Consider the following 12,804-nt stretch of genomic DNA (forward strand, 5'->3'; position numbering starts at 1 on the left):
GTGAGTTTGACGGCTGTACCTGGTTTCTGTGAGAACAAATCCAAGGATAGCACTTCTCATTTGAAGCATGGGTTACCAGATCCTGAAGAGTAAGAGGTACCTAAGGTAGATAAGGAAGTAGTTAGCCCTAGACCGAGACGAACAAGACATCGCAAGCCTCAGGCCATATGATTGTGCTGAGCAGCCGGACAGAACACATACCTTGATGAGTCAAAAAATGCAAACACACTACATTCTCCCACAATATGCAAGGCAACTACAAGCGCAGCAGAGACATCATGATGGGTTTGTCGCCTACAGCCAACCCCAGGATCTTTAAAAATAGACCCGTGATTGGTGGAAGTGCAAATCCCGGCAAAGTAAACAAGATCCAAACCAACCTCCAGCTATTCAGAATACTCCCAAGCAAGACAATCTCCACCCTGAGACCAAGAATATCTGACTCGAAGCTGCTGCACACTCTGAATCAAGCAACTCCAAGCCCTACTTAGTAGACCTTAGCTGAAGATCTCCAACTGGCCGTCTTGGAAACTCCAAATTAACCTGATTGACGTCCGGAGATATCTCAATACCACCAGTTAAGAGCTCGCAATCGGTTGTCTGGGGTCGCGCCTACAGGTACGGTTGGTAGGGGCTCCGATGAGGAAACTTTAGGCATCATACAGTGGGCACCTGCACCTGGGCACCTCACAGAGGACGGGCATGTGCTTGTGCCTGTGCAAACCTTCAGCCTTATTAGGCCGAGTGTCTTATCTACTACCTTATGTATCTAGCCCATTGTGACCCCTTGGGGTAATAGCCCTGTGCACCCTACCCTACCCTACCTTTCAAGGGGTTAGACTAACTACAACCACATAATGCCCTACACATTCAACCTACGGGCTCACTACCCTATATCTATGCAACCTACAGTCTCGTTTATCCCCTTAGTACTTTGACATATACTTTTCGTTTCTCCTAGGTAGCCAATGAGTGTTCTTCCTCTCAACATGGACCTCCACTTTCACCGAGCCCCTAGTCCTATTCTCCAGACTAATCTCGCTCCTCACCAAACAGTACGCGAGAGGTCGCTATCCTTGCTCCCGGTTCTGCAGAGGAGCTATTCGGATGTACGAACCAGAAACGCGTCGCCTGGTCACAGATAAATAGATATCTCCCTTCACGCCTGTGTGCGAGCGAGATAGAGACGTAGTTTTTTTTTGGTGCTGGGGTTTATTAACAGTTAAACAGGTAAGATTTGCGATGCTACAGCGGCAGAGAAGATCCATAAAGCAGTCACGGGAGAGACTTACGTAGACGGAGTGGAAGTGGGGGTGGAGGAAGGAAGCCGGGTGCAGAGAGTGAGGGCATAGTGATGACGACGGAGAAAAGGTACACCTAGATAATTGTTCCCAGCTACATCAGTGGCTCTGTGAAAGAGATAAGAACCTTGAAATGTAAGTCACCACCGCGAAGATTTCAACTGTTACAGTGGCTACTACGCCATCGACAATACCCTGCTAGACGCCGAGCGGTTTGCCGGTTGATTCCTGGTCTACCTCCGGTTTCGGTTGGATGCCATTTGCCAGTAGAAGTAGGGATAGGAGGGGTCTTAAATCAAGGTGTATACTTTGTAATGATGGTATATAAGTCCTTATATATAAATGACGGTGTATGCAAGCCTAATTTCACGGTCGAGCCTCAAGCAAGACCACTCCCCTAGACACTATTGTCAATCATCTCCGCCAGCTTCGCACTAACCATGCTCTTCCTCCTCAGCCCCGCCTCACTCATACTCTTCTTCCTCTCGCGATCCCTCTCCGTCGACGACTGGTACCTTCCACTCTTCTCAATCCTCCCGGCACCCGTAGCCAACGTAGCAGTCGTGCTGACGCTGACGCTCTTCCTCCGTAGCTGCATATCTCCAGAAGCAAACGTCGGTCCGTCCGGGCTCATGCTGCTCCTCACTCTTGATCCCCGGAGACTGAAACCCCTCTTTCGACGCAGGCCCTGGCCTTGTGATGGTGGGAGAGAAGAAGGGTGACATGACTGTGTCAGTGCGTAGCGGAGATCGTCGTCTGCGACACCCGTCGCGGAGAGGAGCGTCCGTCGGATGGATTCCATCTCGTGGGGGGTGTACTGGACTTGAAGGCGGGAGATGTGTTGGCGGCGGGTGCGGATGGAGGTGGAATCTGCGAGGTCGGGGTATGTTTGGAGGGTGAGGTCTGGTGCGTCTAGGGGCTTCTGCGGCGCGGAGGTTGGGCTTGGAGCCAGGAAGGGCGATTGTGGTGTTGAGGGGGAGGACATTGGGGATGGGTAGCCGTCGTCCGACAGGTCGGTGTCTGGTGGGGTGAGGACGTAGCCTGGGAAGCGGGAGAGGGATCGCGACCGGGGGTTTGTGGGTGTTGTTGAGGTGGAGGTGGGCGAGGAGGGGATCTCGGGGTTTTGGATGGTGTGTTCGTGGAGTTTCTTGGTGAGAGTGCCGATTGACAGCCTGTGGGAGTCATACGCGGAGAAGGGGACGGAGGTTGGCGGTTGCGGCTGCTGGTGCTGCGGGGAGCGAAAGTAGAGGGATCGCGAGCGAGGGAAGCGCGGTGCAGGAGCAGCGAAAGATCTCGGAGAGGGACATCTTGAGGAGAGAGGCGAGATCATGGCGTCGCAGTCGGTCATGGGCTTGTCGTCGTCCAGGGCGAGGCGGGGCGGCCTTGCGGAGGAGGGGGAGGAGAAGGAGAAGTCTTCGAACATGGTGCTGTTGCCTTGGTGTGCTGTCTTCTTTGTGTTTGTATATTGAGGAATGAGAGGATTCCACGTTGAATGCGGAGGACTGCGTGATCGAGTTGAGGAGAAGGGGAAGTGTCCAGAGGGATTGTGGTGGGATAAGGCCGGAGGAGAGAGGGAGGGAGGAGAGAGAGGAGAGCGGGATGCTTCTATTTCGGTCTCGGCGGCGAGCGATGCAGTCGCAAAGTCTGCAAGGGTGACCAACAGAGATTTCCTGCCGTTTGCCTGTTCCTGATCACTCGGTGGACTGAAAAGGACTGTGGCGAGGAATAAAAGAAGAATTTTCGAATTTTCATGGGGCAATCTGTCTGTCTGGAACCTTGGATCTGCTCGATGGAACCCTGCAGTGCGCACACACGGTACTCATTATTATATCACAGCCTACAGGTCTCATAATAAATTAGACAAGAAATGACCCTCACGAACCCCTATCCTCTCCTGAAGACTCATTTCTTTTCCTTGTCTTAGTTAAAGGAAGATCAACCCTTGACACTCAGGGGCCGCTCTAGACTCCCCCATCTAGACTCCGACCAGGGGCGTTCAGTACAAACTACAAAGTCCTTCCGATTTCCGAGCATCCGTCGTCTCCAACCGAACCCTACTTTTAGTTTGCCCCGTTGCTTTTACGGGGAAGTCCGTTGGACGAAGAACGGCGAGCCCTCAAAGGCTGGCCAGGCGCCCTGTGGCGAGAAGCTGTGATTGCACTCTCAAGTTTCGAGCCAGGGTCTTCGACGGCTAGCAGAGCCAAACAGAAGAGTTGGAGTTGAAGTTGCCATGTCGATTGCATGAAAGGGAACAAACGGTTGAATTGCAAGGTGTCTGGTTGATGCCTGAGGCCTATAAATATACTCCTATACTTGTGCACAAGATATGCACTGTCAATCAGATGCATATGCAACTGCATGTACTATTTACATGCAAACTGTACAAGAAAAGGGCATTTATCAATCTTCTCATTGTGCTTGGAGATGTCTACTCGAATGCCCGAGGCTGGGTCAATGAGATTCATCGATTCATTGACTACTCCGTATGCAGTTGTGAATATGCAGTTGCTATGAGGTATACACCTTGCTGACCTAATTACCTAAGTCTCGCGGTAACTCAGGTAGGTGTTCCTGAGAGTATCTCCCAATTAATTCAGGTCGATTTCCTCCCATTACATTCCTATACTCAACCCATCCGCTACCTAACCCACCTAGCCTAACTATCCTAAACCATACAGTACAACCGAACCCAGATAAACAATCCTTAGACCAAAATCACCAAGATCAATCCCATCCTACCCAGCCATAACCAAAACATTAACCCCAACCCCCTTCCTCCCCACCGCCAACGTAACCGCACAAGCAAAACAACACTCATTCCCCCTCCGGATCACCGCGCACCGCCCACGCTCCGCACACCAAGCCCGCGCAACCACATCCTCATTCACGCCCCTCGCATCAATAATAACCAGGTCATTCGGGTTCGGATTGTAACTTTTCAGCTTCGACGCCAAGATAACATTCGATAAGTACCGTCGACTCTCCTTGTTATGCAGCACGTGCGTGCCGACGCAGGGCTGCGCGGAGAGGAAGAGCGGGTTTGTGTAGAGGGTGTACGTCACTGTCGTGGTTGTTACATTTGTATTACTGGTGTTGGTGATGAGGAGGAAGTCAACGGAAGCTCTGTACGTCTCCGGCGGGAGATTTGGTAGCGCTGCGCGCGTGGCTTCGTCAACGGGGAGCTGTGTCAGGTTGATTCCCTTCAGCTCAGCGCGGGAGTTCGCAATCTCAGCTTCTGAGCGATATGGCACGTCCATGGGGGTCCATTCGTCGGGGTTGAGTAGGCCCTCGAGGAACGTGTACCGGTCCGTTGTGGTACTTTCGTCGAAGCCTAGATCGCTGAGCGCGGATTGGCCCGGTTGGGTTTTCACGGGGACGGGGATGGTGGCTTCGCGTGTGGCGAGGCGGATCCAGCCTGATGCTGTTGGATTAGGGGGTGTGGTGCCTGGGGTTGATGAAGTTGAGGTTGTTGTGGCAGGCGCAGGCGCAGGACCAACCCACCCCGCTACAGACTTTATGTCCTTTAAACCGCCGAGGACACGACCGAGGGCGGTTCGCTTGGGCCAGTAGCTTGTGTTCTTTACTACTAGTCCGTTGTCGTAGAAGGGCGCGGCGTTGAGGTTGCGTACGCTGGGCGAGCAGTATACGAGACAGGCTAGTACCTTGTGTCGGTAGATTTTCCCCGGGAGCATCAGGTTGAACAGCCAGTCCCACATGTCTGCGTTCCAGGGGATTCTGCGCGCGACGAGATCGCTGTATGCTGTTTCGATTGTGTTTCGTGCCTCGTCCATGTATGGCCATTCCAGGGCTTCTGCGAAACGGATTAATGCTTCGGACTGTGATTTCGAGACGCGGGAGATGAATGTGTATGAGTTGGCGCTGTCTTTTGCGGCGATGTTGCTGGGGCCGTTGAAGGTCACGTAGGACATCCACATGGAGCCCAGGACTAGCAGGGCAGAGGTGGCGTCGGTCATCACGCCGGTGTAACTTGTTGTGACGGGTTCTTTGCGCATGCGGACAAGAAGTTCGCACCCCAGTAAAATCTGGTAGAGGAAGTTACGCAGGCCGTCACCGGAGGACAAACCGCCGATGAAGTAGCTGCTGATGCAGCCGACTTTGTTCATGTCGGGGAAGCGGGTTGCTGCGTCATATTTGGACTTGTTGAGGCCCATGCAGAGGTAGTCGATTTGTTTCTGGCGCGGGCCCGAGGCGTAGAAGCCGTGGTCTAGGGCGGTGGTTCTAGAGTTGTTAGCTGGTCTAGAGCTTCGGCTTGTCTGTGAGAGGAGGATGACTTACTGTGTAAGACCAATAAGTTCGCGCAACCCTTCGTTATCTTCTAGTTGTGGCGAGGCCTGGAGCTTGCGCAGCCGCTCGACGATTTTGCTTAGTGGGATCTCAGGGAGGACAGTGCTCGCTTCGAGGGTGAGGTTTAGCAATGGCGAAGCGCGGAGTTGTTGTAGACGATACTCTTCAGAGTACCCAGCCATGCGCAGCGTTCCGGGGATCTTGCTGTCGTAGTAGGTGAGGGTTTCGCAGTCGGCATCGATGTAGGTGTTGCCGGGGTAGCTGTATGTATTCAATGTCATATTCCCTATAGCAGTCAGCCGAATTTATTTTAAAGTATCTCAAATAGTGCATAAGGGTAAAAGTACCAAGATTCGGATGAACAGGAACAACAGGCCCTGTCTCTCGAGCCGTAAGCTCTTCTGCTGTCATAGCGTTATACAGCAACCGAACAGCGTCAATCTGTCCAGGAAGTGTATACGGCTGCACAAGCAGACTCCCCTTATTCTTGACCTTAAGAATCTGCTCAAGCTCATCAAGCTTGCGATTTAGGACAACTGGATCACGGAGATTCTCTGTGTACGCCGGCGGCGGCCCCTCAGGCGCATTCAAGTCCTCAAACAACGACTGCGGGATTATCTGTGATGTTGTCGTCGAGTTCCGGCTCACAGTCTGTGTTGTCCTTGACGCATCAGTGTTTCTATTTGCCGTCGGCGACGGAAGCAGACTCGTTCGTCGGGAGGGATCTTCCGTAGTGTTGGATGGGATATTCGTTGTGATTGGAGCTGGTGGGCTCGGTGCGTTGCCCAATGCACTCGGGGTCGCTGCTCTAGGTGGTCCAGCAGGTGGACTAAGACTTGGACTAGTCAATGTCGTTGCAACCGCCGTAGCCGATGGAGTCCTCGAATGGAAAAGGTGGCCACTCGTGGTGCCAGTCGGAGACTGATACGTCGTTGCAGGAGGCGAAACCGTAACCGGAGGCGAGACGGTCACCGGCGGAGGCGAAGCAAGCGATAGCCCAGACAGAGCCTGAGTCGGCGGCTGCGGCGACGGCTGTATAATCTGGGGTTGAGGCTGAGGCTGCTGTGTCTGGACCGGCGACTGCACCCCAGCACCCTGAGCCTGTCGCGCGCCCGCAAGCGCCCTCTGTGCCGCAAGCCGTTCATGCGGCTGCGCACAGCCGACGGCATTCCCAAACACCTCGATAGCATTCTGCGCATCGCCCATAGCCTGTAGCACCTCGCCCTTCTGCATCCACCCCTGCGCACTACCGGGATTCAGCTGGATCGCCTCGTCGGCGTCTTTTAAGGCGAGATCTAGCCGCGCGGGCGTGGACATCATGTGTGCGAGCGAGCGGCTAAGGAGGAGGTCTGCGTCTTGCGGCGCTAGCTGGATGGCGGAGTTGTACATGACCACGGCGCCATTGTAGTCGCTTGTTGCGGCGAGTTGGTGCCCGTGGGAGCGGAAGGGCTCGCCAGGTTGGGTGGCGGGGCCGGCGAGCGGGGGATTAGGGATTGGAGGGACATTGGAAGCTGGCGGTTGATATGGTGCTGTGTGTTGCCTGTTTGTGTCTGTTAGTTTGGGAAAATGGAGACGGGGTGGTATACATACGCAGGCTGCGGGTATACAGGCGCGTGATAGCCCTGCGCCTGCGGAGAAGGCGCATTTCCAGCTCTTTTGTCTTTGTCTTTTCGTTTCCAGAAAGGCATTTTGTCTGCTATTTGTCCGACAGGCAAGGAATGAAAGGGAAAGGGTGCTTGTAGAGGGAGTGAGGGCGTTGGGGGAGTAGATAAGGTGTAGGTGGGCAGACTGGGGAGTCAACTCAGCCTCACTCCACCCCTCACTTTTGCAGACAGAATCAAGGTTGCCTTTCATCAAATATAGGCTGATCAGTTACACGTGATAATTGCTTGGGATTGCAGAATACGAGACAGAGGGGTGCTGCGAGCGCCGAGGCGAGCTAAGTCCTGAATACGAGGGAGCCGTGGGGGACGATCAGCCAAACATCGAGACCACTTTGAAGCACCCGAGAGCACTTGAGTCTGATAAAACATGGAGAGATGGGTCTTCCTCTTTCGAAAATAAAGAAGAACAAATAAAGACATCAATATAGCTTAGTCCCGAAAGGAATGTGATATCTGGAGCATGAACAATCGATAGTGATATATACGGACGCTTCTCTAGCAGGCATCGAGAAATATAGTAAGAGAATTCATAACAGTAGTAAAGACTCCAGGAACAAATGGAACGAACCGAGTCGATATGTAACCCAATTATAGACCGTCATCTCATCGTCACACAATCTGTACGTCCCAGAACCTCCCCAGTGGTCAGGACCGCTCCGATAAGTCTGTACTTCGGAGGACATTATATACTGACTGACAACTGTACCCATGTACAAGCTCATGTTCGTATCGTAGCACACCTATGGGACCAGACATTCACTCAATCGGATAGGCCGGTGCTTTGATCAGCACATTCATCGGTCCGCGCCCGCGTACCTCCGCTGTAACGAATGCAGCAAGCCGGATTCGCCCTTGTCCCCCTGGAGGAGCTGGTGTCTGAGCTGATGCAGGTACACCAACCGATCCCCGACGAACGCTGTCCACGGTGACTGTGCTAGCGTTTGTCGGAGGGGGAACAGATCCTCCAGGTGGCCCTTGATTCGGACCTGGCTTCCGGCCCATGAAGTTGTTAAAGACAGAGCGCATGCGCTGCTCACGGCCTGCAGGGGCGGTGTCATGCCCTGGTGGTGCGGAGTTGTTTAGTGAGTCACGATCAGGCTCACCGTGGTCTTCGTCAGGAGTTTCGTGGCGGTGGTGGTCTTCGGCAGACTGTCGGGTGTCTGGGGGAACGGCGCTCGTCAACGGTGGCAACACGCCGGCTTCAATCTTCATTGTTGCGTCGTGGATCGGGGAGCCTGGGGCGATATAATCGACGCAGATGTCTCGCGATTCCAAGGGGATCTTTTCGGCTATCCCGACGGCATTCTCAACGATCATGCGGGCGCCATTGTCGATTCCCGGAGGGGGAGGGTCGTGAAGGTTGCTGACCAGAGTCGCAACGAGGTTATCGACCAGCCGGTTAATGAGTTCAGCGCGGTATTCGTCCGCCGCGGGGCCTTGAAGAGCATCGCCGAGGCCGTCGAGGGTTGTACGGCGCCAGTTGGAGATTCGAGCGATAGAGTTCTCTTTGTCTTCTTCTGTGCTGTTATTGGTCTGTTGTCGACGGAGGGTCATCTCAATAGATTTGAGCTGTTGGCTGAAAGCAGGTTCGAGAACAGGATGGAAATAGCGTTCGAAAAGCTCGTCTACGAGCCAGCGACTCATGACGGCACGGCCAATAGCGGTCATCTCCTTTGTGCCTGTAGTGGGAGCATCCTCATTGACGTAGCCGTTGAGCCAAGGTGGAATTGTCTTCCAGTCTTTGCGGATCGAGAAAGCGAGATCTTTGATAGCACCGTCAAGACGGCCAAATCGATTGGCATATTCGTTGTCGTCAAGGACTGTCCGAGAGACAGCCATGCGTTGGTGCGCAACGGTGTTTTGTAGCTGCTGCACCTGGGCATCTCGCTCAAAGTAGTATCGCTTGACTTTGGAGTATTTGGCCTCTGTTATGGTTAGAAGACTCAATCTTGGATTCAAAACGCGTAGGCTTACGAAGTTCGTCGAGCTTCTGGAGTAAATTGCGGACGTCGGCTTCGCTCAAATCGTCGCGACTTCGATTGTCTTTGGTTGTAGGAGTGGCGCGCCCTGTCTCAGCACCCTGCTGCTGGCCAGCGGATCGGTAACCGGTTTCCTGATTCGAGGCATGCGCAGTCGAGGGTTGAACTTGTTGATTTCCGCCAGTCGGTCGGTCGGACATCGCACCAAGCTGAGATATCGAAGAGGTTTCGCTCTTCGGAGGCGGAAACGGCGACGGAGGTCCAATGGATTGCCTCGAAGGCGGTCGGGGGTCCAATTGATGCGATGTGGGAGCCAGATCGGCGTGTCGGGAATTGTCGATGGGCGGTGGCCGATAAACTTGATCAGCAAGATGGGGATCCGTGTTGGACCGGGGAATGGGCGAGGGGTGCGATGAGCGAATGTGGGGGGCGAGTCCGGGATCAGGGGTACGGCCTGGCTGCAGCGGCATGTGTGGACGATGTTCAGTCTCCGGGGCGTCTACCGCATAATCTCTCGACCAATTGTCCACCGACGAACGCGGCTGTTCCGGCTGGGCTGGTGGTTGCTGGCGTTGCTGTTGCTGTTGGTATTGTTGTTGTTGTTGTAGTTGTTGTTGTTGTTGTTGTTGTTGCTGTTGCTGCTGCTGCTGCTGCTGCTGCGATTGCCGTTTAGTCGTGACGGATGACCTTTTGACCGATCGATTACGCTCTACCAGGCTGGACTGGTCTCGGACGGACGTTGAGGAGGTAGAAGAATGGAAGGAGAAGAGGCTCCGCTTGGACCGACGGGGTTCCTGGTCGTCAGGCTTGTCAGTAGGGGATGAAGGCCAGGACTGGTCGGAAACGTCAGCATCGAAGGACTGAGGCGGCGCGAGGTGGGCAGAAGGGCTATTATTGACTACCGTGACGGTGGAGGCCGAATGCGAGAGAGTGGAAGCGTCTGGCGGTGTACGGAGACGTTGGGTGTGAGACCGCTGCAGCGAGGTACGGGCGGGATTGCGAGCAGGAGACTGATGATTGGGGTCCTGCGAAGAGTGGAATTGCGATGGGAACTGAGATTGAGGCTGGGTATGGGTATGGGGCGGAAACTGCTGCGAAGTGGAGACAGGGAGGTGGTAGAAGTTGTCGGCCTGAGTGTTGGTGGTGTTGGCGTTGGCGTTGGCGTTGTTGTTGTTGTCGTCGTTGTCGAAGTGAGGGGCGGAGGACGGAGGGTGAGGAGGGAGGTGCTCGACCGATCGGAATGCAGCAGCTGAGGATAACGACGGCTTTTTCTCTTTTCTGCGGAAGAAGGAGGGCATGGAGATGGCGAGCCCGGACTTGAGGGACGCGGGAGAACACGAAGAGAGAGGGAGGGGAGGGGAGGAGAGAGGGAAAAGGTGAGGGTGAGGGTGATCTGATGGGGAGAGAGGATGAAAGAAAGATGGCGATGTTGTCGTGTCGTGTCGTGTCTTCTCTAACTAACTTAACTATTCTTACTACTGGTGGAGGACGCCAGTGGGACAAGACCACAATGATTGGATGCAAACACGAGGCTGTGCGAACAAAAGGGGACTTACGAGGGGATCCTCCAGCGCTTCGTGATGGACTAACTTATATTGCAGAATCCAACAGGAATCATCGGGTCGGAGCTGACGTTCTGAGGAGGGGAAGCCACGGAGTAACTAACTGCTAATAATAGCCCCGAGGACTAAGAACCCAGTGCATATCAATTCTCTCAAACAAAGAAACGCTATCCTGCTGTATATCCAATGTCAACTGCCTGCGATCGCTAGAAAATGCTCATTCCGACTCCCTGCACTCTAACACACGCCATGCGTCTTGCCCGTCTTGCCCTGCAGCGAGTGCGTCTCCTGCTTATAGTGCGGGTGCGTGTGAGTCGCCTTGTGTGAGTTGGTTGAATGAGTACGGACGTGTCTGTCACAGTTAGCTCCGTTGATCAATCGTTGGTATGGGGCCATACTTTGTATACTTCTGCAACATTGCCTTGTCCATATCGCTCAAACTCTTCAGAGCAAGCTTGATATCACCCAATAGCGAGTCGCATCGACTCATGGTGAAATCCTCTCTCACCACCACACGCATCAGCTTCAGCGAGTTGCTGTTCGGCGCCATGGTATAAGCAGGCACAATCCAGCCTCGCTCACGCAGCTGATGCGCAATCGCGAACTCGTCAAACTCCTCCTCTCGGTCCGCAGGGAGGCGGAACGCAACCAAGGGCAGTCCCCGACCGCGCCGTTGGCTCATGATGATGAAGCCTAGCTGCTCCAGCTGGTCTGCAAGGTAGTCTGCGATGCGGGTGATGTTCACCATAACCGACCGGTATCCGCGCTTGCCGAGACGAATCATCTGATAGTACTGGCCGATGACCTGGGACGCTCCCTTGGAGAAGTTCAATGTGAAACTGGCCTGCTCGGCACCCAGGTAGTTGATGTTGAAGATGAGTTCCTTTGGTAGGAACTCCGGCGACCGCCAGACGACCCATCCAACGCCGGGATAGACCAGTCCATACTTGTGGCCGGACACATTTATCGAGACGACCTTCTCCAAACGGAAATCCCATTGCAGGGTAGGGTGAATGAAAGGCGCGACGAACCCGCCACTCGCTGCGTCAACGTGAATAGGGCAGTCGAGGTTGCGCTCAACCAGAAGGTCGTTGATCGCCTTGATATCCTCGTACTCGCCAGTGTATGTCGTGCCCAGAATGGCACAGATACCGATGGTGTTCTCATCCACGAGATCAACCGCCTGCTGGGGGTCAATCACGTAGCGGTCTTCCGTGCAGTAAACATAGCGCTCCTCGACATCGAAGTAGCGAGCGGCTTTTTCCCAGCAGACCTGCACAGCACTATTCATAACAAGATTAGGCCGGGAGATGTCCTTTCCTGCGGCCTTCTGCCTATTTTGCCACCTCTTCTTCATGGCCAGGGTGCCCAGCATGATAGCCTCGGAGGACCCGACGGTCGAAGTGCCCATAGGGTGTTCATCCTCGCTGTTGGTAGGGGCGTTGAACAACCGAGCGATCATGTTGACACATCTGTTCTGGATTTCAGCAGACTGAGGATACTCTTCATAGTCGATAAAGTTCTTGCTGAAGGACTCGCTCATGAGCTTTTCGGCTTCATCCTCCATGTAGGTCGTGACGAAACTCGCCAGACTAGAAACAAATTAGCTTTGATGGCGAGTGTTATAGGGAGTCGTACTTTAGCATGGGGTTGCCGTCCAAGCTCAACTCATCCTTGATCATGCGATAAGCGACCTCCCGAGGCATCTCACGCTCCGGCATTTCGGTGTGAGGAAGCTGCTCGGTAGCAAACCGGGTTCCGTAGACAGTAGAATAGAAGCCATCCTCCTCTGTCGTTTCAAGCTGGATGGAATCGACACGCTTGTGAAGAGGTTGGATGGCCTCGTCTTTCTTGATGCTTGCGAGATGAACCATGATGACGGATAGGAGTAGTACAGAACGTGAGTGAGAAAAAGAAAAGTCGAAGAGACGAGGGGAGGTATATAAGGAAGATCCAAGAAAATAAGCGGTCAATCGAAAGGTACAGCTAGATC

General features: G+C 53.9%; 4 protein-coding genes across 4 annotated transcripts; all 4 read right to left on the reverse strand.

The window, feature by feature from the left end:
• Positions 1–1,589: 1,589 nt before the first annotated feature.
• Positions 1,590–3,070, reverse strand: BJY04DRAFT_195011 (uncharacterized protein). The gene has a single exon (XM_073712147.1). It carries the CDS (start codon positions 2,722–2,724, stop codon positions 1,699–1,701), a length of 1,026 nt encoding a protein of 341 aa, XP_073568560.1. The 5' UTR covers positions 2,725–3,070; the 3' UTR covers positions 1,590–1,698.
• Positions 3,071–3,824: 754 nt separating this feature from the next.
• BJY04DRAFT_195012 (uncharacterized protein) lies at positions 3,825–6,556 on the reverse strand. The gene is made up of 3 exons (XM_073712148.1): positions 5,954–6,556; positions 5,598–5,892; positions 3,825–5,540 (listed from the first exon to the last, which is right to left on the reverse strand). Exons 1-3 carry the CDS (start codon positions 6,015–6,017, stop codon positions 4,037–4,039), a joined length of 1,863 nt encoding a protein of 620 aa, XP_073568561.1. The 5' UTR covers positions 6,018–6,556; the 3' UTR covers positions 3,825–4,036.
• An 829-nt stretch (positions 6,557–7,385) lies between these two features.
• Positions 7,386–9,950, reverse strand: BJY04DRAFT_195016 (uncharacterized protein; the record flags this gene model as incomplete). The annotated part of the gene is made up of 2 exons (XM_073712149.1): positions 9,245–9,950; positions 7,386–9,195 (listed from the first exon to the last, which is right to left on the reverse strand). Coding segments are annotated over exons 1-2 (1,640 nt in total), but the record flags the coding sequence as incomplete, so codon positions are not given.
• An 847-nt stretch (positions 9,951–10,797) lies between these two features.
• BJY04DRAFT_107107 (glutamate decarboxylase) lies at positions 10,798–12,784 on the reverse strand. The gene is made up of 3 exons (XM_073708057.1): positions 12,450–12,784; positions 11,210–12,403; positions 10,798–11,163 (listed from the first exon to the last, which is right to left on the reverse strand). The coding sequence occupies exons 1-3, from the start codon at positions 12,683–12,685 to the stop codon at positions 11,049–11,051; spliced, it is 1,545 nt and encodes a 514-aa protein (XP_073568563.1). The 5' UTR covers positions 12,686–12,784; the 3' UTR covers positions 10,798–11,048.
• Between the last annotated feature and the right edge of the window lie 20 nt (positions 12,785–12,804).

This window comes from Aspergillus karnatakaensis (assembly GCF_047715665.1).
Source record: "Aspergillus karnatakaensis strain CBS 102800 unplaced genomic scaffold BJY04scaffold_43, whole genome shotgun sequence".
NCBI lineage: Eukaryota > Fungi > Ascomycota > Eurotiomycetes > Eurotiales > Aspergillaceae > Aspergillus > Aspergillus karnatakaensis.